The sequence below is a fragment of the Ceratotherium simum genome, chromosome 13 (genome assembly GCF_057802395.1).
Source record: "Ceratotherium simum simum isolate JZ-2026a chromosome 13, ASM5780239v1, whole genome shotgun sequence".
NCBI classification, from domain to species: Eukaryota; Metazoa; Chordata; class Mammalia; order Perissodactyla; family Rhinocerotidae; genus Ceratotherium; species Ceratotherium simum.
In genome coordinates, this window is record NC_141912.1 from 63,888,797 (window position 1) to 63,914,667 (window position 25,871).

The 25,871-nt window shown below is 41.3% G+C and overlaps 1 protein-coding gene across 3 annotated transcripts in view; it reads left to right on the forward strand.

The window, feature by feature from the left end:
* Positions 1–25,871, forward strand: part of COL19A1 (collagen type XIX alpha 1 chain) — a 297,117-nt gene that overhangs the window by 220,868 nt on the left and 50,378 nt on the right. For 2 of the 3 annotated variants that reach the window (XM_014782544.2, XM_087437888.1), the window contains 14 exons: positions 4,704–4,748; positions 10,104–10,166; positions 12,644–12,679; positions 14,531–14,566; positions 14,662–14,715; positions 15,392–15,445; positions 16,881–16,934; positions 17,633–17,722; positions 18,497–18,541; positions 18,648–18,725; positions 20,620–20,655; positions 20,762–20,815; positions 20,907–20,960; positions 22,320–22,361. In XM_014782544.2, the coding sequence (XP_014638030.2) occupies positions 4,704–4,748; positions 10,104–10,166; positions 12,644–12,679; positions 14,531–14,566; positions 14,662–14,715; positions 15,392–15,445; positions 16,881–16,934; positions 17,633–17,722; positions 18,497–18,541; positions 18,648–18,725; positions 20,620–20,655; positions 20,762–20,815; positions 20,907–20,960; positions 22,320–22,361 (741 nt within the window). Of the gene's footprint in view, positions 1–4,703; positions 4,749–10,103; positions 10,167–12,643; positions 12,680–14,530; positions 14,567–14,661; positions 14,716–15,391; positions 15,455–16,880; positions 16,935–17,632; positions 17,723–18,496; positions 18,542–18,647; positions 18,726–20,619; positions 20,656–20,761; positions 20,816–20,906; positions 20,961–22,319; positions 22,362–25,871 lie in introns of all 3 variants that reach the window. The other variant, XM_087437889.1, reaches the window with a different exon arrangement.

Genomic DNA, 25,871 nt, shown 5'->3' on the forward strand with positions numbered 1-25,871 from the left:
TACAGGAGTGTGCTCACAGCTACTTTTGCACATCCACTCGAGGATGCAAAGAATAAAAGGTAGAAGATTTCCCTCTCCATCACAAAAATAATTGCAAAACAGCTGCTCCCATTCTGCAAGATCATTTGCAAAGAGGCAATAGTGCTGAGCCTAGTCTTCCCCTTAAGGAAAATCTGCTCAGGATCCAGCAAACTGCTCTGCGTTGTTTCCAGCTCAGGGGATTTTCATAAAAACTTGATCGGCTCTGTCAACTGCTAAAGCCATCAGATCCAGAGCCCCTTACAACACTCTAGATGGGAAACAAGTGTTATCTGTGGAGGCCCAGTGCTGGCGGATTTCACGTCTGATGCTGTTTTTAAAGATCCACGTTGAGAATGCCTGGTTGTGTTATCTTCCATCACAACACCCGGGGCGTCCCGGTGAATCAGTCTCCGCTGTTGGAGACCGATGTTCCACCTCCCAGCAGCCAATTCCAGTGTTTCCTTCTCCAATTGTTAATCAAAAAAAACCAATTTGCTAGCAAAATAATCTATTTTTCCTTTCAAGTTATCAAATCATAACTTCATTTTAATATCCACAGACTAGAAAGGACAGAAAATCTTCCTCCAAAATCAAATATTCCAGCAGCGAGTTGACCCAAAGATGGCACAGGAAGCAGAGGCTTCCTCAGAGACACCAGAGGCTGCCCTCCTGGGCTCGGAAGATTCAGAAATAAAATTCAAGTGCTAATCCTATCTCTCACTCCTTGGGCCCCAGGAGCCACTGGCTTTGGAGAACATCGTGGATTTAGGCACAGACATGGATTTTTGGATGGTGGTTTTATTACAGAGAACCGTCAACTCTCCAGGGCCCCCCGCCCTCCGTGGCCCACCACACCTAGAGCTGCTGAGATGTTTTCCTGAGAGGTTGGCCTTAGAGCCAGCCTGAGGTCTTATTTTCAAGAGAGCACAGCCCACTTAGGCCATGCATTGTATTTTAACTTGCTAGGGCTGCTGTAACAAGTGTCACAAACTGAGTGGCTTACACACCAGAAGCGTGTCATCTCAGGGTTCTGAAGGCCAGGAGTCCCAGATGAAGTGTCAGCGGACCGCACTCTCTCTGAGGCTCTGAGAGGATGCATCCCGGCCGCACTCCCAGCTCCTGGAGGTTCCCCAGCTGTGGCAGCAGAACCCCTATCTTCACATGGCGCTCTCCCTGTGTTGCTGTCTCTGTGTCCAAATTTCCTTTTTATAAGGACATGGTTGTACTGAATTAGAGATCCTCCTACTCCATTATGGCCTCTTCTTAACTAATGACATCAGCAAAGACCTTATTTCTAGATAAGTCACACCCTGAAGTACTGGGGGTTAGGATGTCGACATGTGAATTGAGGGGGACACAATTCAACCCATAACAGATAACCTGGGGTATTTTTTAGCTTTATGTCCTGTCATGCTTAGTATTTTACAGCAAGTTCCCCAAGGGCTAAGCTGGGGGATTTTTAATGACCCCATGTCCCGGGAGGGGGTTCATGTCCTTGGTCTCTTTTATTAGATTGAGCCACAGAAAATTGCTCTGGTTCAGCCTATACATGTCCAGGTACATTCCCTTCTTTCCAGAGAATACGGGCTCCAGGGCAGTGAGGGCAGCTGGAGTTTTCCCCCCGCCTCACTGTAGGTTGAGCTCCATTCACCATTCCCACGAGGGAATAGAGGACGTGTCTGACATCCCAGAATCTTGAAATGGGCAGGCTGATTAGCACCCCCGCACCACAGCCCTCACCACTCTACCACAGGAACCTCTAAAAAACACATTCAAAACTGTACCACTGTTATATTTATTCAGAAAGTTTATAAGAACCCATTCAAATAACAAGGCACCAAGGTACAAAATGACCTAGTAAAATTAAAATAACATCTGAGGCAGAAATCCAGGTTCCAGAAACACAAGGGCTATGTCTTATTATTTCTGTAGAGCCAAGTAATTTCTGGTGCAATGAGTTTGGAGAAAACAGAGAAGAGAATCTCACATATCAATGAATAAATGCTACTGAAGTTCAGGTTCACATCTGCCTTGAGTATTGATAGCCTAAGAGTGGAGAGCACCTCCAGAGACCACTGAGAGTCCTTGAGTAGATGGATTTCCTGGCCTAGCTATTGACTGAAGCAAACATATGGAGCTCTGCCAGGCAGTGAATGGCCCTATTGTTTTTCTGGGTATGAAAGCCTCTAGAAAAGCAAGACTTTAGAACAACAGAGCCTATGGACAGACTAACATGAGTTGGTGCTCCAGTGGCGTTCCTTGGTCCCAACCACAGCATCTCTGACACCCTGTGGGTTGTTCGGGGTGAGATGGGGAGGGGATGTAGCCAAGGTGCTACAGTGTGACATGCTCTCCGTGGATGCACTTTGGGTGCTCCTCTGCTCTGCAAGCCAAGAACTTGGGGCCTTCCAATCAACAGATCATCTCTGGACAACTCATAGCTCAGACCAAAGCATGTTCCAGCTTCCTCAGAAATGTCCTAGCATAAGCACAGCCAAGGAGAGATGCTGATGTGTTGTGAACACAGGTTGGCACCATGCCCAAATGGATAGTATTTTCAGGAAATGCCTAAAATTTATCTGTTTTTGTGCAGGCTGCATCCAAGTAACCTACCATTTTGTAACTGCCGAGTCCTTGTGTATGTGTCTTAGAGTTTCATGCCTCATTTTCAAAGATGTCCTTGCAAGAATGTATAGCTCAGGATTTTGAGAATACAATTTTTATTTTCAATTTAGACATCTCTGATCAAAGGTAAGTAGGAAAAATGAGAGAATATCTGGCACAAAACCAATAATAACAGCATTATAAACTACTTATTTTTCGTTGGAGGAGCATGAGTAACATGGAAGGCACAGTCAAAATGTTAAACCATAGCAACAGTGATGTGAATGGGTACCTCTGTAATTTGGTTGTTTATACGTTTCCGTACTTTTAATTTTTTATAACAACACATGTATTTTTAATCAAAAAAAACTTTATTGGGAAAAACACATAAATTAGAATTATTGGCTTATTTATTCAACAAATATTTATTGAATGCTTCCTATATGTGAGGTATTGTGCTAGGTGTGGGTGGGCATTTGGTTCCAGGTCATCATGGAACTTACTTTCTAGTGTGAGAGGTGTGAAATTTTTTAAACAAACACAAAAATAAAAACGCTGGTTGTTGTTATGAAGGAAAAACACAATGTCCAGTGAGAAGGTTTGGAGGGGAACCTGTCTGGAGACCCACAAGAGGCTTGCGGGAATGGCACTTTATAGTAGTTGAGACCTGAGGGATGAGGAGTTGCTAGCCAGACAGGAGGTGAGGACAGGGTGGTGATCTAGGCGGTGAAGTGGGAGGGATCTGGGTCCATTCGAGATGCTGAGAGTCCATTAGAGCTGGAACTTCTGAGGGAGAAGAGTGGCCAGGGTGAGGCCGGAGAGGGCAGTGAGCTCAGGTCACGTGGGATCTCGATGGCTTTGTTAAGGATTAGAAGGAGAGAGGTCAGAGTGTCTTTTAAAGATGTGTCTCTGACCTTATGTAGAGAATGTGTGTTGGGTGGGGAGCAAGAGTGGATTATAGAGGCCAGTTAGGAAGCTACTGCAATGATCTTGGCACGACAGGATGGTGGCCTGCGGGAGTGAAGGTGGGCAGGGTAAGGAGAAGTGACTTTGTGGACAGGGGCAACCAGACTCGACAGCTGACTGTACTGGAGGACTAAGGAGGAGGGCAGTGTTAACAACGACACCCAGGTGAGGAAGGAAGAGTTCTGTGGAAGGGAGAGGATGAGTTTGATTTTCTTTCTTTCTTTGATTTTTTTCAGTTGTAAAATGACATGACCACTCGTTTTAATAAGCCAAACTGCAGAGATACATTAGGAAGAAGTTAATTGTCATTCTTCCACTTCTGGACTAACAAACGTTAACAGTGATATAAGTGATAGAATTCTCTCATCTTTCTCATATATGTGTGTATTTGTTGTATTTTTAATTCAGTTTTGAACTTGTTGAATATGAACTTCTAGAATTTACAAGTGAATACATCAAGTAAAATATTAGATATATGGGTCAAAACTCAGAACGGAGAGGTATGGTGGGTTTAGAAATGTGTCTTTGTGTGGGCGATGCCTAAGCCATGGGAGTAGGTAAGAGAGCTTGGGAACAAATGATGAGTCGCAAGAAAAGAGAGCCTGGACAGAGTCTGAGGAAGTCCAACCTTTACCAGCTGGGCGAGGGAGGAGGAGAGGTCAGAGAGGTCAGAAAGAGAGGGAGAAACTAGGAGAGTGAGGTGTCAGTCCAGTCAAGGAAGTGGAAGTGCAGCCCAGTGGTCACTTAATGGGATGTCCATTATACTGAGCACAAAGATATGGTTAATCACATTAGAAAGTCCCATCAGTGGAGTGGTTTGGGGCCAAGGGAGGTTGCCAGGCATTCATTAGGAGTGGTAACAGTTTGCCCCTGGAGGTGCGATATTTCTCCAGAATCATCTCTGGTGGGGGAAGTCATAGGGAAGATGGATAGGGTCTCCAAAGTTGGAGTTTTTCAGCAATATTTAACAGAAGGTGAGAGAGGCAAAAGCGATTAAAATGGTTTCCATAAAAAGCTGTCACAGTACTATTATCTGACTATATTTCTAAAGTAGGGACTGAATTGAATGTATTAAAAATAAATGATATTTTTTTTATTTTATGTTTACCTAGGGAAACTTTGGTGAACATGGAGCTGGTGGCCCAAAAGGAGAGAAGGTAATCAGATTTTCAAAGTGAAGAAAAGCGTCCAGGGTTTTACACGAACTCTCGTATCCACATGTCAGGGGCAGTCATGCCGCCACGTAGGGCTCATTCGCTGGGGAGGCCAGCAGCATGCAGCGGGCACAGCCTCCACTGCCTCCTGCCCACACAGCAGGACTGTAATCTGCCTCTCAGGGAAGACTGCTGAGTAGCCGTTGGCTACAAGGAAGGGACACAAGCAAACTGAAGACCCCTTTAGCAAAATGCCTCAGGCTCAGACTCACTATTTTTGTGTCTTCTTAAGTGCCCAAACATAAGCTGTCACGGGAGCACTTTTTTGGTAGGGTTTTATAATGTACAGTCATGGTTTAACCAAATCATTATTTCAGAACAGTTTTAAAATTGAAACGCTGATGAATTTCCATTGCGCTCTCATTGTCATCATTCACTAATTATCTTAGCTGTGAAGCTGACAGAGTCACTTGCCCACTCACTAAGGTGTTTCGCTCTGGTTTCATTCTGAAATTGTGATGATCTTGGATTCAGTGTGAATGTGCCATTGTCAGGAAGAAGCCATGCACATCAAACCTGCAGACAAAGATGAGTAGGTCTGAAAATACTCTGAGGGAATGTGGCCTGTGCGTGCTGCCTTCATTCATTCACCCAGTAAAAATTCTCTTGATCGAGGGCAGCGTATTTCAACACGAATCCAAGAAAATATGACTTCTGTGCCTTATAAATCAGTGCAACCAATCTATTCAAAAGATCATACATCCCTCGCCAGAAAATATTGCTAAGAGAGTCTCAACAGAAAGCAGGAGCTTCTTATAGATTGACCACTGAAAATGAAATTTTCTGCAAAAAAAAAAAAATAAGTACCTTGACATTCTTAGAAATACATCAAAAAATTTTGATTATACAGCAATAATACATCAGTTATGTGTCTTAGATGATACTCCTAGTACATTAGCATTATTTCCTGTAACCAAATAGCTTATAGAATTCCCACACCACACAACAAACTCATTACATTTTAAGCAATTACTGCTGGACACATGCAGACTAAGGGGGAAAAAGAAAGCCACAAAGCTTGTCACATAGGACAGCTGAGCAAAGAAGAGAGTTGTGACACTTTTAGAGTATTTAAGTGGTGATTCATTTCTCAAAACAAAACAGCTGGCTTCTGTCTTGCTATGTTCATTAGGAAACATGTGTTACTTAGGAATTCTTAAGACCTCAATGATGAGAAATTTGATTCTGTAAAACAGGTGTATTTTAAACTCTAAGGACCTTTTCTATTGCCTATAATCTTTTCTAATTGCTTCAGAATCTTAAGTGGAATTAGAAATAGCCAGTGGCATGACTGTTCCCTCCACCCACCCAAAGAAATAGTCTAGAAGAGTCACAGGGAACTTGATGCAGTACCTGCTATAAATGTACATATGAGATGATTTGTAAGAATTGTAATTAACAGGAGAAAGACTCTGCCTATAAATAATGCACAAAATAAACTAAAAAACATAAGTGTAGCACTTGCTGGAAGAGTGACATCACCTCTGCCTATCCCCATCCACTTAGTATCAGTTCTGAATCAGTACATTTGTTTTTTAAATTCATGGGTCACCATAGTGGGAATTTAAAGCTCCTTCAAGCTGCTCCCTCAGACCTTTGCTTGCGCCTGTGGTGGATCCGGGTGGTTCTGAACCCTGGCTGCACACTGGAGTCACCTAGAAAGCTTTTAGAAAACACCATGTTCAGTCTTCATCCCCAGACACTGTGATTTGGAGCAGAGCCCGTATCTCTGATTGGTCTGGAGTGGGGTCCATATCACTATTATTTAAAAGTGCTTCAGATGATTCTAACAGGCAGCCAAGGTTGAGAACCATTGAGTGGTGGAAAGAGGATGGGCTTTGGGGTCAACAGTTGATTGTGCCTTTACGTTGATTGTGCCATGAACAGCTCAGTCTCCTTGGGAAAGCCACTTCATTTCTCTGAGCATCAGTGTCCTCGTTTATAAAATGGGCACAATCGTTATCTACACAGTTGATGGTAGCATTAAAGTCAAATGAGATGAGATAAACTTACCCAAAAGCACAATACCTCACACACATTAAACCCTCACTAAAGATTTGTTCTCTTCTCTTCAGCCACTCCAAACTTCCTCTCTTCTCATGAGGTCTCATTTATCTCTTTTTAGTATTAATAGTTAGTTACCATCCTTAACACCTGGTGTTGCTCAACTTTGCATCTCCGACCATAATTATAACAGAGAAGGGACTCGATTTATGCTGTAGAATAAAAGATTTACCCAGAAGTACAATTTCAACATTTAAATGACTTATCATTGCTGCATATTACACGCTTCTCAATGCACTGACTGGTGAAACAGAATCACTAAACCAGCCTGCCATTTGGAACCCAACAGTGAAGCTCCGGAACAAACACAAACAGCAGTAGAATCTACACAGACACCATTCCTGGTTTAGCAGCCACGTCCTGTATCAAGAGCACTAAGAGACAGGCAGAAACGCCAAGGAACACGCCTGACTATGCGGTGAATGGCAGCAGAGACCACAGCACCACGTGCGCCATCTGCCTGTGCTGAAATGATGCTCTCTGCTCTGTAGCTTGCCTGAGACTAACAGGATGTGGTGAAGGAATAACATACTCGCAAGTTGGTTGAGGGGAACTACTCCTTTACGGAGACAGTGGAATAAGGTGGCAGGACATCTAAGGCCTCCTGAGAAATTAGCGTGTGTCTTTTGGGGCTGACTGTCAGAGGGAAAAGATGGAGCCTCAACAGCACTAGGCCTTTCAAATGGCATTGAAAGTGTCAAATGAGAGGACAACATTTCCTGATGCTAAGTAAATTCATCACTTGTCTTTCAACACACATCCACAGTGATTGATCTCTGAACATCCATTTTAAATATGAACAACAACTTCACTTGTGTCTAAGATTCAGGTATGAAATACTTTTGTTTACAGAATATTATGTGAGGAAATCAGTTCCTAAGATTTCCTCCAAGCCCAACCACACACAAGGACCACTCGGAGAGATGGACCAAAGCCTCTGCTGGGTCCTTCCTCGACATTTCACTGGAGACCTGTTTACGTCAGTGCAAATATACAGCAACCACGAATGTAATTCCTCTTCCTCCAGGTCCATTTCCACCCCTTCCCCTTTGTTACTGGGGAGATGTGGTTTTTATAGAAATTTCTAGACCCCTTCCCTGATTTCTACTTGTATTCTGTGCGGGTGAGTCTAATGACTAGGCATGGTTTTCCTTCACACCTATGCACTGGGGATTTAGCACCTGCCAGAGGGGTAACAGCAAGGTCACTCTGTGTTCCCTAATGCCAGTGCACGGCCAGTTGTCTATTTCCTCTTTCAAACCAACAGCAATAGGTCCCTTAAATGTATCCACCAATTTCTCCCCCTTCTTCCTTAAATAGAATTTATTGTCTGTAGAAAACAAATGGCTTCTCCTACAGTGTAAGTATATGACTGATGGTACACAAGATGTTTAGACTCTAGAATGAAAAACATTAATAAAATCAAGATTAAATGTACAAAATATAGGGGCTGGCCCAGTGGCATAGTAGTCAAGTTGATGCACTTCAGTGGCCTGGGGTTCACCGGTTCAGATCCCGGGCGCAGACCTACACACTGCTTATCAAGCCATGCTGTGGCAGGTGTCTCACCTATAAAGTAGAGGAAGATGGGCAGAGATGTTAGCCCAGGTCCAATCTTCCTCAGCAAAAAAAAAAAAAATTATAAAATATATTCCACAAGTCTAGAAGACTTCTTAATAAAAACATGATCTTGTCTCTCCATTACTTATGACAAGCTTCCTCTTCCTCTAGTCTAAAATCACAAGATATTGATCAGGATAGAAATGTAGAAATGAGCCAACATTTTTAGGATTATAATTTGTACTTGAAGTACTGTGGGTAGACTATTGTTTGAGGCTTCAAAATAAGCAGATAAACATCCACACAAGGGGACAGGCATAGAGATGTTCGTTGCAGCCTTGTTTATAATAGAGAAGAGCTGGAGACAACCCAGATGCCCATCACTGAGGCTTGGACAAACCCTGGTACATTCACATTATAGACTGCTCTCCAGTGGTTACATTGAATGATCTAGATCTATATGTATCAATAGAGATGGATATTAAAAACAACAGTGAGTGAAAAAAAGTCACAGAATGTTATGTACAAGATAAAGCTATTTATGGAATTTGTTTTAAATATCCAAAATAATATATTGTTGATTCTACATATACAGTAAAAGTCCAAAAATATAGACTGAAAAGATAAGTACTAAATTCATGAAAGAGGCCCCCTCTGGGGCAGGAATAGAGAGGGAAATAGAGGAAATTTCTTCTTTGATGTGCAAATTTTTTTATTCCTTTTATTTCCGATGCCTGGAGGTTTGACACACTCGACTTTACGGTTTTTTTTTTTTTTGAAATAAAAAATAAACATGATAGGCAAGAAAAGTGTATGCCCAGAAATGCAATGGTTAACATTGTTTTGCAAAAATGCTCTTGAGGTTGGGGAAAAAAACCAACATTACACAACTTCTAGTGACTACACTTAATTTAACTATTGTGTAGTGTTCAGGGATCTTGGTAAATGAAAAAAAAGAAGCACAACGCTGGGACTCCTCTGAAGTATGATTAATGATATATTTCCTTTCTACAAGTATTATTTCTAAAGTTGCATTTTCTCAAAATACTCTTTATATGTCACATACAAATTCTGTTCAAGACTTTTGACCAGAACATGTTAGGCGTTTCTAAGCTGCTCCTGTCACCACATGGACAAGAATGCCTTCTGCCCACAGCCAGCCATTTAAGCAGCAATATAAATGCTGGAAACAGCTGAGAGACTCAGCCAGCTCTTCATATGGCTCCCCACCCCTCCCCTTACCCCAACCTGAAAAAAGAAAGAAGTGTCTGAAATAAAATGAGTCTGGATTATTGTGTCAGTTAACCTGACGTCTTTAAGATCACAAAAATCCTTTTTCTGTTGTGTTGGTATGGCAGAGAAAAATTATAATTTTTTCTCCTCTAGACGTTTTTTCCTTGAAAAATAATTAACTTTTGTTTCACATTAATTTTAAATATCATAATAAATATTATGGATTTCTAAAACACCTAAAGGCATTGTGAAGTGCTGACAAACACATTAACACGTTATTATGCAAATAGCCTAATTGGATTCAGAACTGCCCATTGTCTCTTGGATGTAGTAGATAAGTTCTATGGTTACAAGACGCACAAGCAATCTCTCTGAGTCTGACGGTCACAACAGCACCCATCCCACCTCATGCAAAATCTCTCTTCTGCTTTTTCTCGAAAGGGTGAAACTGGACCACCAGGATTTCCGGGGTCCATTGGCCCTAAAGGTCAAAAGGGAGAATCTGTAAGTATTTTATCTTTGAGGGCAGAGGAAGAATATCCAAAAAATAGAATTAAAAATGTTTTTCCTATCAGCCCAATTCCACGCACCTTTGCTGCCCCTGCCGTGGCAGACAACAGTAGACAGATATTTGAGCAAGTGCTCTATGTGAGACCCTAAGTCCTTTCCAAGTATTAACTCACTTCATCCATTAAAAAATATATATATATATGAGGTAGGCTATTTTCAACCCATTCTCCAAATGAGGAAACTGAGGTGCCGAGAAGTTAAGTAACTTGCCTGAGCTCACACAGCAAGTAAGTATTGGAGCCATGAATCAGACCTAGGTAGGCTGACTCTAGGGTTTAAAAAATCACTAAATTGCCCTGCTGTAACTAAACATTATAGCTAAAATGAATAATAAAATCAATACATCAAAAGAGTGGGGCTAATTTATCCAAAAAATTAGAAACAGTTATCTATCTGCTCAAACAGCTACTCTTAGTATACTTTCTGAAGTTATTTTCCTTTCTTGGTTTTTGTAATGTCTTAAAAATCAAATAGATTTTTTAGAAATAAGACTGAAAAGCAAGAATATAAATAAAGCCCTGATCTAATGCCTAGAACTTAACCAATAATAGAATTTAATCATGTGGGTGAGCTATGGGGCCCATTGCTCGGAGTAGGCTAGGTGATAATGAGTAACAAGAACCCTGAGATTAACCCAAAGGAGGGTCTCTCTTGCTCATGCTGCAAGCCCAGCAGGGTTCTGTAGGAGGAGGGGGTGTTGTGTCCACACTACCCTCAGTTCCCACCGGGTAGCTGTGCCATGTGGAGTACACTACCTTCTCAGTCGCCCCTGCAGAGAAAGTGGGGCTGCAGAACCACAAGCGGCTTCTCACAGCCTCAGCCTGCGTCTACCCGCATCACTTCTGCTTACTTCCACTGCAGAACTGGCTACGCGGCCCGTGTAACTGCGAGGCGGCTGGGAAATCAATGTGGGCGAGAAGGCGAGCCCGAGTCCCGGGCACATGGGAGGTGCGGTGAAGAGCACAGAGGTTCCTGTGGGAACCACTCATCCCCCGTTAGTGATCGTTCACGAGAACAGCAGCCCCTCGGCGGGTCCACCATAATGGCTCTCACACTTTCTCTTGACTTAAGTAAGCAAAAGAACATTTTTTTTAACTTATGGTTTCCATCTTAATGCTAATACACTCAATTCAAATAATAAATAAATCAAATTACAAATCAAATCAAACAGACTAAGCAAGCAAAGCCTAGGATTAAAGTTAGGTTTACCTGGGTTTAAATCTTGAACAACCTCTTACTGGCTATGTGACCTTGGGGAAATTACTTAACTTCTCTGTGCCTCCGTTTCCTCAGCTGTAAGTGGGTATACTAATAGTACTAGCTCCATTGACACATGAGGAGTAACTATGTTAATATGTATAAAGTGGTTAGAATAGTGCTTGATACATTGTAAGAATTCAGTGTGTTAGCTATTATTGTTATATCTGTATGACTTTAAATTCTCTAATTTAGTAAACTTTTATTGGGCACCAACAATGTACACCAGAGATGCTGTGATAGTCAAGATGGATTATATCCCTACATTCGCAGAGTTTATAGCCAAGATAAACAAGGAAGCGTAAGGCGGGTGGACGCTATTTTAGGGGAAATAAAGTTACTCAGAATCTGAGTCTCTTTCCTCATGCTTGAAATAGGACATATCTTCCTCACAGAATTGTTGTGAAGATTAATTGAGATCGTGTACAAGCAACTTCAAGAACAGAAGCTAATAAGAGAGAGCCTGTGTGTGTGTGTGTGTTGTGTGTGTGTGTGTTGTGTGTGAAGGCTGAGTTGTGGTGTCAGTTACACAGTGACGGTGGGGGGAATGTTACTTAATGAGAGCCTTCCCCTCAAAGCTTGTATCTCCTATCTCCCCCCAGGACCGTCATACCTCAACCCAACAAGAACATTATCATTTTCACAGACTTGCGCTTTCACCCAATAATTAACCCCTTCATCATTTTCATTAAAATAAAGGTGAATTTAGTAAAGTATTTCCAAAAGAAAGATACTGTGTTTTTAAACACCAGCTTAGCTAGCTGGGAGGATTCGAATGAACGTCCTTCACTTGTCGCTCCGTCATCCTCACATCCGTTCTGCCCCTAATGCCTGTGTGTGGTCATCTGCGTGAACCTCGAAAACGGGAGCTTTGGCCTTGGGCCGCATTCCAAGTTGTCACCCACTCAGGATTCTCGAGACAGGGTTAGAATGATGAGTTTATTGTTCACTTGGGAATGTGCAAGGGTTTTGAAGTGAACTCGCATACGCTCCCTTCAAGCTGCACAGGCGGACCGTGTAACATTCTGGATCGTTTTAGAGGCTTGTTTGCGATGGAGGTCTGAGGTTGGCCTGCAGGATACATCCCCATCCAGCTTGGAGAGTTTATTTCCAAAAGTGTTTACAATTGATTCTGTTTCTACCCATTTTCCTAGGGGGAACCTTTCATCAAAGGTGAAAAGGGAGATAGAGTAAGTAGAAGTTTTATCACTCTGCTGGGGTCTCTATTTCATTAATTTCTTTCTCTCTGATTTCTGGTATGTTTACTTTGGAGTCTAATAGATTTGATAAAATAAGCTCCCTGAACATTGTACTTTTCCTCTGTGAATTTTGACTCTTTTATTTTGATAAATGATAAATTTTTTTTTTTTTTTTTTTGTGAGGAGGACCAGCCCTGAGCTAACATCTGCCAATCCTCCTCTTTTTTTGCTGAGGAAGACGGGCCCTGAGCTAACATCCATGCCCATCTTCCTCCACTTTATATGGGACGCCGCCACAGCATGGCTTAACAAGTAGTGCGTCGGTGCACACCCAGGATCCGAACCGGCGAACCCCGGGGCCGCCACAGTGGAACGTGTGCACTTAACTGCTTGCACCACTGGGCCGGCCCTGATAAATGATAAATTTTAAACCTTGTTAAGTTTTATCATGTGACGATATTTAACATTTGGTTTGGGTAGTATATCTTTTCTTTAGCCCATTACTGTTGGTGATTGGACATGAATGTTATGAAAAATATCCCCTTAGGATATCTAAAATACAAAATTAAAATGCAAGTTACAGTTTTTTCAAAAATTCTGTTAATAATACAAATTGGATTTATCAAACAGGATGATTTTATCAAAAGGATAATAAGTCATGGAATATAAGAAAAACAAACTCGTTATAGCCAATATTGTCCTCTTTTGTATAATCTTAATTTTTTCTGGGTTTTTTTTTTCATTAAATACATATACAGTTGTCCCGCCTTGTCCGTGGGGGATACATTCCAAGACCCCCAGTGGATGCCTGATACCGTGGGCAGTACTGACCCCTATATATACTATGTTTTTTCCTACCCATACATACCTGTGATAGAGTTTAACTTATAAAATAGGCATAGTAAGAGATTAACAGCAATAACATAATAAAATAGAACAATTATAACAATATACTGTAATAAACGTTCCCATAGATCTTCGCAACGTCAGCATACAATTTTTTTTCTTTCCTTATTAAGTGGAGGACTTGCACCTTTTCACCTAAAGGAAGCACTTTACAGCTTCTCTTTGGCATACCTGAACTGCCAGCATCACTGCTCTTGTGCTTTGGGACCATTATTAAGTAAAATGAGGGTGACTTGAACACAAGCACTGCAATACCAGGACAGACGATCTGAGAACCGAGACACCTGCTAAGTGACTCACAGGCGGGTGGCGTCTACAGTGTGGATCCACTCGACAAAGGGACGAGGGAGGATGGAGGGGGATGACACGAGATTTCATCACGCTACTCAGAATTTCGCACAATTGAAAACTTAGGAATTGTTTATTTCTGGAATTTTCCATTGAGTATTTTCAGACTGCAGTTGACTGCGAGTAACTGAAACCCCGGAAAGCAAAACCTCGAATAAGGGGGACCACCATACCTGATAGTAGAATCACCATGACATATCAACTTAAACTCTACACTTTCTTCCTCCCCTCACCTGAAGTCTTAATTGTCTGAGATATAAAATCAGCTGGTGGCAAATCCTAACAATGCCAGCTGAGCAGAGAACCCAGTAATTGCTAATGGAACATGATGGTTACAGTGTCAAATGTGACACTGGGGAAAAACACTGTTATAAAGAAGAAAGAAAACAAGAAATTATGGCTATTTATTAGCAATAAGTGTTTTAAATCATGTTTTGCAACGAACTTTCCTTGACTTCTTCGTGTCTTCCATAATTTCCCCCTTTATTGTATTTTAATTAGTGGAAGTTCAAATGAATTCAAGTATTAGAGATGCTCCTCGCCGTCTGAATTTAAGCATTACACATATGGTGATTGTTTTACTTACAGGGAGAACCTGGGATAATAGGATCACAGGGAATGAAGGTAACCTCCTGACATTCTTCAACTGAATCTCCAACCTAATGAGACTGTGAAAATTAAAGCAACCGTTTCACTTGCCTTCCCACCCACACGTTTAGGGTGAACCTGGAGATCCTGGTCCCCCCGGATCAGTAGGAAGCCCAGGACTAAAGGTATGTAAGAAATAACTGAGATAAATTAGGGAATAATTTTGAAGTTGTAGCCACTTTTATTTAAACAAAGTGCTCTGGTATGCTGCTCATTTTCTCCACAAATATTCTCGGAGACTTTAACATGTTTCCATGGCAATCCCCCATTGGCTGCATTGATTACACACCTAGTAACTGTGCCTTTTGGTTCACGATAGGAATTTTAAACTCTTTCTCAGAGCATATTCACAATAGCATCCCTAAAAGCTGTCACAGTAAACAATGTGAGCTAAATCTGTGTCCCTGAGCTACGCTCTTAAAGTGAACAGGATTTGGGATTCAATTTCTAAGCCCAACTTATGCAGCCCTGAGATGCTTGAGTTCTCTATGTGGGATTCCACGGGAGTGTCCCAAGAACCACCAGCTGTTGGGAGGTGAGGGAGAGATTAATGTGCTGTGCTCCCACCAGTGGGTAATGCGGGTTATCCAGGCCTCACCTGCTGGTGAGAACAGACCCATTTAAATGACAGCATCTTGAAACTCTCTTTGTAAGCCCAAAGCACATTTCAGCATTATAACAGAGAAGGTAGGATGGTGGAAGGTCAATCTTCTACAGATAAAAGTCACAGCATGTTTTACATATATTTGGGTACATTCTGTTTTTTAGCAAAGTTAAAGTACATATCACCTTCTATTTTAGGGTCAGCAAGGACCTGCAGGCTCTATGGGACCCAGAGGACCACCAGGAGATATTGTATGTGTAGTAGATACAGGTGTTATTGATATTTGGAAATTAAATTCAGACTGAGACGTTTTAAAGAATGTAACATCTGTTCATATGACTGAGTTATACTACATTTTCCGAACACGTGCATCGTCTCTACCACTAAAACTGATCACACCCGATGTCAGGAGCCACTGGGGGCTAGCACTTTCCTATATTCATGTGGAGTCCTTTTGAATATCATTAGCCTAACAAATCAGCCTTTGGAACTCAAGTTAACTAAATTATCCTTTTGGACATGCTTGGCAGTGATGTCCTAACAGTAGAGATTGGAAACATCAAAACAAATGAGGGAAATCAAGAAAGAAAGAAAGCATTTCCCTTATGCATGGCTTTTGGTTCAATTCTCCATCCAAGAAAGACACTTTCAAAACTTCTATTGTTGCTTTCTTGAAAGAACCTGCAAAAAGAGCAGGTCTCTTGGCTGAAAATATTTCTATAATGCAATTGGAGAAAGGTCCTCAGGTTGCAATATAACCTAGTTTTAGTGGACTCACTTTTCCCCCTCGGCCCCCCACACACACACCCTCACACCCTTTAAATGCACTCCTCTCGCCACCCACAGGCCAGCCTTCTATCTCTTGGACAACCTCCCTAGATGTCTCACGACTTGGGAGCCGAGACTCACCGTCTGTCCACACTTGAGCCAAACGAGAAAAACGCTTGGCCATAGCTTCTTGGAGACTGATCTCGGTCTGGCCATGATTCGAGAACCCTCTATACAACTATTAGAATCTCTCCTGTCCCTGTCATCTTGGGAACAGCCCCCTGACCTCTTGCTCTATTCTCCAAACTCCCTGACTGAGCCTCCAGAGGTCTATCTTTCAGCACACTTGGTCTGCTTGGTACTTTGAACATTCAGTTCATAGAGCAAAGCTTTTTGTTGCTCCCTCTAAGCCACTTAATGAGCTCCCACAGGTGTACCTCCTGGAGAGATCTTACAAAAAGAGAGAAAATGCTGGTAGCACAGGAGGAGCCAAAGGATGCCCAACAAGTGAGACTAAGTGATAGTAGCTAGAGCTAAAAAAGAGAATAAAATCAAAAGGGAAGGAGCCACTGTTGCCAGAACATTGTAAAAGCCTATTTTCCTCTTTACCCCATTGTCCTTCTGAATCATGATATGATGCTGCCAACCACCATCCTTCCACCCCTTCCTGTCAGTAATATGGATGGGGCATTGGGTTCAATTCTCTTTGATTTAGTTTCTTTCCCATTATATCTAGGTGACTTCACTTGAAACAACAAGCTGCATATTTACACTAATGCTTTTCTCTAACAGGCCAACCCTTCCCCATATAGTTCATATGTTAAAATTCTGTTCTTCTGACAAAGACCCATAGATAGAAATGTTCTTCTAATAAGAGATGTTCTAATGGCTCTTTCCCTTTAATTCTGAATTTTCTAGGGATTGCCAGGAGAACACGGTATCCCAGGAAAACAAGGCATTAAAGGAGAAAAGGTATAGTTTCCATTTTACTCTTTCATATATTAAGTAGTGGTAGGAGGAGGAGACAGAGGGTCATAAGAGCATGTGGATAGTGAAAGGCTGCCAGGACTGCATGGGGGAGAGACAATCCCATAAACTACAGTGTGGATGGCACCCCCTGAAGATGTGCATCGTGGCAGCCCTGGTTCTGTCATAGAAACACAATGTGACAAAAGGAACTAATAGAGAAACTAGTAGAGATGAAGATCTCAGCACTCAGAAAGTCTGCTTCGGGCTCAGCTAGACTCTGGTGTAGACCTAAGAAGTCTCTTAATCTTTCAGGACCTGTTTCTTGATGTCCTCATGGAAATGGTATATTAATACTGCACCATTACTGGGAAATAAGAAAACATAAAGATCATCTAAAGAACTTTATGAATAGATATGCCCTTTTTGTGCATATATTTATACATGTGCGTATGTTTTGTGATACTGTTAACCTTGTAGTAATGCAACTCACTACAAAATCTCAGTGCGTTTAAGGTAACTAGAACAGTGCCTGGCATGAGTTAGGCACTCAGTAAATATTGTTGAATGAGTGAATGAATTAATGAATGGGAGAATGAAGTTAGACTGGCTATGATGACAACTTAAAACAATGCAGACTACTACCTCCACACCTCCTACCATGAATCTGGGCATGAAGTAAGAATCTTACCTTGTTTCCTCAGGGAGATCCAGGTGGGATTGTAGGCCCTCCTGGGCTTCCAGGTCCGAAAGGTGAGGCTGGTCCTCCAGGGAAAAGCCTGCCAGGGGAACCAGTAAGTACCAACTCTTTTGTTAATCTTTCCCTTGAAAGTTCATAAATTACTGTCTCTGTGTTCTCAGTTGCAGATCACAAGTACAGGAATAAGTTTAGGTTTGCAGAAAAAGAAATACTCATCTTATTCTTTAGATCAGAGATCTAATGTCTTTGGAAATATGATGCAAGCAAAGGGCTCTTTTCTGAAGAAATGCACATACACACCCCATTTTACATGCATATTTGGAAGAGTTAGGTCCCACTGAATCTTCTGCATGGATTCTTTATGGATCTATGGAGACTAGTAAGATACACTAGTTTTAAACCACAAACCTTTCTAGGACACTATCTTAAAACAGAAGAACTGCCTGAAATTTCCCTTCCAGAGGCTCTGCAGGTATGACCATAGGTGGTCATCTGCAGAATATCTGTGCCCTGGACTATTCCCAGGACACAGAAAACTGGATTATCTGGAAAATCTAAATAATCATTATGCTTGTCAATATGTGTTTTTTTCCTCATCCCCTTTGACCTTTTATATTACTTAATAATGATAAATAGTTCTCAATAGCAGATACCTCATTTTAAAGATAAAAACATCTTATATTTTAAAGTAACTATACAAAATTTATAACCTAGTGAAATTTGTATTCCCTGTTCCTTATTCTTTTACAGAAAAAGGTTTATGCAAGTAGGATAAAGAGCAGTGAAACACTTTTTGAGTTATGACTTTTAAGATGTTCTTAACGTTTTTTAGAAAAATAAATGTATTCACCTCCATTTTTCTTTTCAGGGATTAGATGGAAATCCTGGAGCACCTGGTCCACGTGGGCCAAAGGTATAAAAGATCATAGAAACTTTTAAATAATTAATAATTAACAAAATGTAGCTGGAAAATGTGTGTCACTTGAGCCTTGCACTAATAGAAGCATCTCATTGCACAGGGTGAGAGAGGACTGCCCGGTGTCCATGGGGCCCCAGGTGACACAGGCCCTCCAGGGGTAGGAATTCCTGGCCGAACAGTGAGTGACATTCCATCGAGTCTTGAAACCCTGTTGATTCCAATATTGTGAAACAAAATCCAGTGACAAATTTGAATAAGGAGAAAAGAATAAAAAGGTCCGAGGAGGAAATACACATTAACACTCGTCAGAGGGAGAGAATTAATGGGCACTGAGGTGACATCACCGAGCAGAGAGGGTGCTCGCTGTTCGTTCACTCACAGACACTGATCACACCCACACTGACTATGGGATCAGAGCAATTATTCATCCCTTCATACCTCTATTCTATATGTTAAAAAGTGCAAACACATGTTTGTGCAATACAAGAGTATAAGCATGCCTAATATCACGTGATTATATATTGGTGTTTGTTTTTAGCTAGTATACAATAAAAAGTTAATATTTAAAGATTTATTTATTTATTTATTTTATTTATTTTTTATTTGTGTGTGTGTGTGTGTGAGGAAGATCAGCCCTGAGCTAACATTCACGCCAATCCTCCTCTCTTTTCTGAGGAAGACCGGCCCTGAGCTAACATCTATTGCCAATCCTCCTCCTTTTTTGTTTCCCTTTTCCTCCCCAAAGCCCCAGTAGATAGTTGTATGTCATAGTTGCACATCCTTCTAGTTGCTGTATGTGGGATGCGGCCTCAGCATGGCCCGAGAAGCGGTGCGTCAATGCGCGCCCAGGATCCGAACCCGGGCCGCCAGTAGCGGACCGTGCACACTTAACGGCTAAGCCACGGGGCCGGCCCCAGGAGTCAATATTTAAAATGAATGGAGTATGCCTAAATGAGATGATTTCAAAATCTCTGAGTGATGTCTTACAGAAGAGAGAATAGAAAGTGTTTTGAATGGTTGAGACAAATAATGGGCAGTTTTTTGATGTGTCTTAGCTATAAGGACAGAGCCTAGAAAAGTGCCTGATAACAATGACCACTGTATACGCACTTGTTGACTAAATGGTGATAAGAGATGAATTTTCTTATTTACTACGAAGAAACATAAAAGACTTTGGGACAAGAGAAGAGGAAATACATGGTTATGTTAATGACGTCAATTTGGGGAGTTGGCCTGTAATGAAGTTATTGTGAGAGTTAAAGGAGGATGTCAGTCAAGATATAAAAGGTCACTAGAGACGGGAGACGAAACGAAGTGAAAGGCAGATGAGGAAATTACGAGAGGAGGGAAGGAGGTTGAAGCAAATACGTTTTTAAAAAATAGCTGAAGGACACAGTATAAATAGAAAGGGAGCAGAAAACAGCTTTGACAATCCCAGTGATATGAACATTTATTTCAAAATGTAAGAAAGGGAAAGTCTGGAGCAATTGCTGAGAGACCGGCTCCTTACCGCCTCGACTGTATGTTCCGCGTTCCGGGCTCCGTGGTTCTGTAACGGGGACAGAGCTGAGTCACCGGCTTCACTATCAGCCTCCAGTCTCGTTTCCCAAGGTTCTAAAGCAGAGACAAATGACTGACGGGTGTTTACTCCCTACTCCTGTCACTGAACACTGGGTAGGGCAATTTCTTCAAACAGAAAAATGGCTCAAAGTAGAAAGCAAAAAGGAAAGGAACCCTGAGCCAGTTACCCCGAGTGGTCAGTTTCCGAGCAGATAGAATTGGGACGCATTGTTTGTGCACTCATGAAGGGACAGGGACAGGTGATGGTCATGAAAGACACATCCCAGGTGTCTGAGCAAAGTCGCGGTGATGTTTCCAGCAACAGGCATCTGTTAAGTGCTCACCTGCCACCCAAAAGTCGTGGCCAACTTTGCAAGGAGTTCTCAGAGTGTGCATGGTGGCAAGCCCTGTTGTTCCACTAAGTAAATTACCATACTCAGCTCTTTATCCCACTTGAATAATTTATGGACATGCCTACCAGAATTCTGATCCTTGACTCTCGTTCTACTCAGGGCTCCCAAGGACCAGCTGGAGAGCCAGGTATTCAGGTAAGCTGCTTCACCAGCTTATTTGGCACAACAAATCCAGCTTGCCTCCTTAGAGGAAAGTACTGAAAGACTGTCCTCATAAGTAACTATTTTCCCCCTTTTCCAGGGTCCTCGAGGTCTCCCTGGGTTGCCAGGAACTCCAGGGACCCCAGGGAATGATGTAAGGAGCGTCTTTACCTACCTCCCACCCCCGTTTTAACCTGCAACTGTGCCAATGTGCAAAGATTTGAGCATGATGCTTCTGTTTTCAGGGAGCTCCAGGGAGGGATGGAAAGCCAGGCCTGCCAGGCCCCCCAGGTGACCCGGTATGTCGACAGACTGTGCCTGATTTATGCCTCTTTAATGCACCCAGAAGCCAAACGGCCTACCAAGCAAGTTTTGCTGTCCAAACTAATTAGAATTCTCAGTGGCTACTTGGTGATTTTGTTTATCCCCATTATTTTGTAGACAGAAAAAAATTCAAGCTGCATCAGCATTTTTGTGTGTGTGACGAATACTTATTTCCTAAGGGTATAATACAATGTACAGTTTTGCCCCAGGCTGAGACTGGTATATAATGTCTCAATCTCATGGAAAATTGAGTTAAAATATATAGCCACAATTTCTATTCTTTCTCATGCTAATGACCAAATGAATTTCATTTTTCTAAGTGAAAGTTTGTAGGTAAGGTATCTGCAATATGGTATATATCCATTGATTCTGTGGCTTGAAAACGCTGACATAGTTAAATTACAAAAGCTGGCTTGAGTAAGCTCTTAAAAAAATGGGTTTAGGCACTAAATGTGCATTCCAAAGTTTTATTTTAGTTTAAACCTTGCTTTGAACAACAATGAAATCTTGTTAAATAGCCTCAGAATCGGCAGTTATGATATGAGAGGCCTTATGGTAAATGACATTGTATTAAGAATTTTGTCCAAATAATAAATCCAAATATTATTAATAAAATCCAAATCTGGCCTCTCAGTTCTAACCCTCACAAATCCTTCCACTTCCTACACTGGCTAGGCCTTCTGTGCCTTTATAAGCTACGTGCAGGGTCATATTTTGGCCTTACTTTCACTCCACCGCTGAGCGAATCATGTGTACAGCGTCTGGGAACCTTGTAGGTAAAGCCTTCTTTGGGTTCACCAGTGTCTCTGAAAGGACATTTTAAGACATGAGGCTAAAACACTGCCCAGGTTCCCTCAGTATCTGCCTTGCCCATCACATAGGCACCTATAGGCTCTTCTGAACTTCAGTGAGAAATAACTTTAAGGCAAACTCATCCTGTACTTTTCATATTTCTCAACAGCCCAATCATTTGCTTGGCAGAGGTGTGGTTTGCTTCGAATAAACGAATTACCTTTATGTATTATTTAAAACCTATACTGTACTAAAGTTGGCATGAAGGTTGCCCTGTCATGAAAAGATAAAATAGACATGCAGAATCAAAAGAGTGATATGTGTGTGTTTATGTGTTCATGGTGGAGGAGTAGTGAATATTTCTCAAAAATAGTTATGAATTCCGAAATGTAATGTTAAGCCAACCATTAGAAGCCTCGCGACAAATCTTAGCTGGCCTGGCCTTTTGAGGAAAAATATCTACACTGTATTGTATGCTTGTATTGTATTGTGTGCATGTATACGTATAAATACAAGTATTTGGTTTTTCTCCTTAACCACAGATTGCACTTCCTCTCTTGGGAGACATCGGCGCCTTGCTCAAGGTACTCTGCTGCTATGTAAGAAATTATGTGTTAATTTCCAGGAAAAATCAGAAGGGAAATCTTTACCAGAAATTGAGTTGATTGCCTAGCCCTGAACCAAAATTCAATTTTTAGATGACAAAACATCTTTAAGATGGAGAAAGGAACCTGTATCTTTATGTATCTTGTGCAGTTTGTACTAGTCCCTCTCCTCTCATTTTGGGGGTGGGGGGTGGGGGTGGGGACAGCAGTTCTGGGATGAGCTACAGGGAAGGAATAGAGTTATTGACACCCTCGAGACAGTCATTCTCCCCTCCGGAGGAACAGCTGTCTCTTAATGTGTGTTTATGCCCCTGGCTCACCACTGTGAAACCCAGTCCTTCCCACCATATCTGTCCTGGCCAGTCCCAGGATGAAAACCCATGCTCCTTGATAAACTTGCAAAGCTGAGTCATGAAATTTTACTAAGTGAGCTACAAAATTCCAAAGCCAACAATTGGCCTACCACCTGCTACTCTGTTAAGTAAACATTATCTTTCCCTATTATCCATCTCAAAGGGAATTAATCTTGCTACCATTTTATTTCTCTAATATTTCTCTATATTTTATTGTAAAACAGATAGGGGAGGATAATAATGGTACATCTAAGGTTATGTATTTGCATGTTTCTTGATGGTATGCTATGATTGAGTGAACCCAAGTAAAAGTCTGCCCGTTTACTTTGTACTCAAACTTTGTGTGTCTTGTCTGTCTGTGAATGGATAATATATGGGTATGCACACACACACACACTCCTCTGGCTATATGTGTGTGTGTGATTTATTTTACATTCCTAGCATTTAGCCCAATGGTTTGCACAATGACTCGCGTAATAGTAGGCAGGCAGGAATATTTGCTGAACTGAATTCAAAAGACTCAACAATTCTGATATATGTATTTGTTAGGTGATTAAAGTTTTGAGAATAAATATATAAATGTAAACATGAATATAAAAATAAAATATATTAGAGGAGTTTTTAAGACCTTCAAAAGCCAACATTTTCTTATATGTCATAAAAGAATATTTACAGGGGTTTCAGGAAGATCTCAGATTTGAGTTACAATTACATGCAGGGCAATGTTCTGCTTTACTTACATCATCTCACTTAATCCTCACAATGATTCTGTGACTTTAGGCTGTGGTGGCACCCCATTCTACAGATGAGAGACGAAAGTTCTGAGCAGTTAAGTAACTTGCTCAGAGTCACACAGCTAGTAAGTGTAACACTGATGCAGAAACACAGGTCCTCAGACATTAAGTCTTAGGTTCTTTACAAGGGCAGTAGAGTTGGAAATGGCAGGATTGTAGGAGTTATTTCATTCCAGAATGAAATGGGTTCTTTACTCTAAGGATCAAAAATTTATACACTTAAGCAGAAGTGAATCCTGATACGATATCAGTGGCTCACAGAACCACAAAAAGACCGTGAAGAGGCTCTGATGGAGAGGAACCAGGGCTCCAGGGGTCTCAGGAGTGGGAGTAATTGATAGTTTCACCAGGGCAGCATCTCTCTAATGAATGCACTCAGCCCTTGTTCCAGGCCCAGCATCGTCTCACCGAGGTTCTAAGTCCCAGGAGAACCGACTGGCGAGAGGTGGGCAGGATGCCCCAACATCCTGTATTCAAAAGAAGGGGGAAGCATGTAGTTTAGAAGCAAAATCTAAATGCAGGAATGTAGATTGGGGATTGGATCTACTAGACCAGCCTGATAATGTAATTTTAAATCCTGATCCTGTTACCCAACATATTAACTCTCTCTCTGTCTTGAGTCTTTAGCAAACTTGATCATCCTGCTTTCTGTTTTCAAAAATATCTTTGATTAAAGTGTTGAAAAGAGCTGACGTAATTCCAGGCCCAAATGATATCCCTTCACAAACTTTCCTGTAGGTTAATTTGTGTATCAACCCCTCTCTGAATCAGATTGTGCATTGGCTAATAATTGATGCATATTTATTCTCTCCATAAGAAAATCTTAAGACGTTTTTTTCAAGAAGTTTAATGAAGTCTGGCTTCCCTTAATTTACCATCCTGGTAACCCTAACCAAAAGAAAATGAGATCAGTTTGAAATGGCTCTTAGAACATTCTCTTGACTCATAATGATTACCATTTTTAATGTTTTATTAAAACAATCAATTGAATAATCCATTCTAAAATGTTGCTGTATATTGGTGTGCCAAGGTTTTGTTCCATATTGATATGTCATGTTTATATGTCTACAAAAACAATAATTCATCTTCTTCATACTTTTTGACATATGGAAACCTATTTGGTTCTCTTAAGTCCTCAGGATTTGTCTTCGCAGTCTTTCAGATATTATAAGTGGTGGTTCTACAATTATATCTTTTTTTTTTAAGTCTCCTACCAAAACTTTAACTCTGTGAAATGATCCTGGTGGTAAAAATGGTTTGTGAAACATGCACACCCAAGCTCCCTTTTATGTACTCCAGCTCTAAGAAGGACCACTGTGAAGAGAGCTCTGTTTAGACAAATTGCCTCAGAACCTTTTCAGTATCATGCAAAATTAGTCTTCCAATGAGCATTTTTGGAAATCAGACTTATGCTGATATTCACTGGGTAAAAAGTACTGAACTCGAATAGCCACAGGCTTTCTTACCCACTTCTCATCAATAGCCAGCGTCAGTTCTCTTTTCCTGTTTAAAGAGTCTTCCCTTTGGTGAAAAGGATGGACGAATAGAGGCTTCTACTGTCCTACCTTCTGTCAACTGTTCAAATTAAACTGTCTCCCCGACTCCGTGCTTCCTCGTCTCTGCTTTTCCTGATCGTATTCTTATTATAACAATTTATTTAAAAGTAAGCCTTTATAGGGCTTTTCACAGACGCTTCTTTATCTATGTGATAAGAAGTTTATCTTGTGAGCTCAGACACTTAAATTCAAGCCTTTGCAGATCAACTAAAGGTTACAGAGACAGCAATGGAAAGGTAATTGCACTTAGGTTTTCTCTGCACTTGGATTTGACATAGAAGTCAGGCCAAGTCACTGAAGTAATTTCTTCTCGTGTGCATGCTTCCACTGACAGACAAAATGTAAGGAACTGTATGTAGGGCTCTCCAGCTAATTCTGCTCTCAAAAGGAGAAATCCTTCCTTCACAGCTTTTTCTTTCTTTTTTAATGATTTGTGCTCTTGGCTGTATGAACTCTGTGATCTTTCTGGTTGTTCCAGACTTTATCACCACCTCCCTTTTGAAACATGCTGCTTAGCAACTGAGACTCAGTCTGTGTTCTTGACTGATGTGTCTTTTCTTTATGTGTCTGGAATTTTCAATTTGAATATCATCATAGACATGTTTTTTTAAATTGAAGCTCACCAATATCATAAACAAGTATCATTGATCAGCTTCATAAATAGTTTTCACTTCATGAAAAGTAGTCTCTTCAAATTGGGTAAATCAAGTTTCTGAAATAGAGGGACATGGCAGTTGCTATATCGCTCATCTCTGACAAAGGTTCTAGTGGAAGCTCAGATCTGGT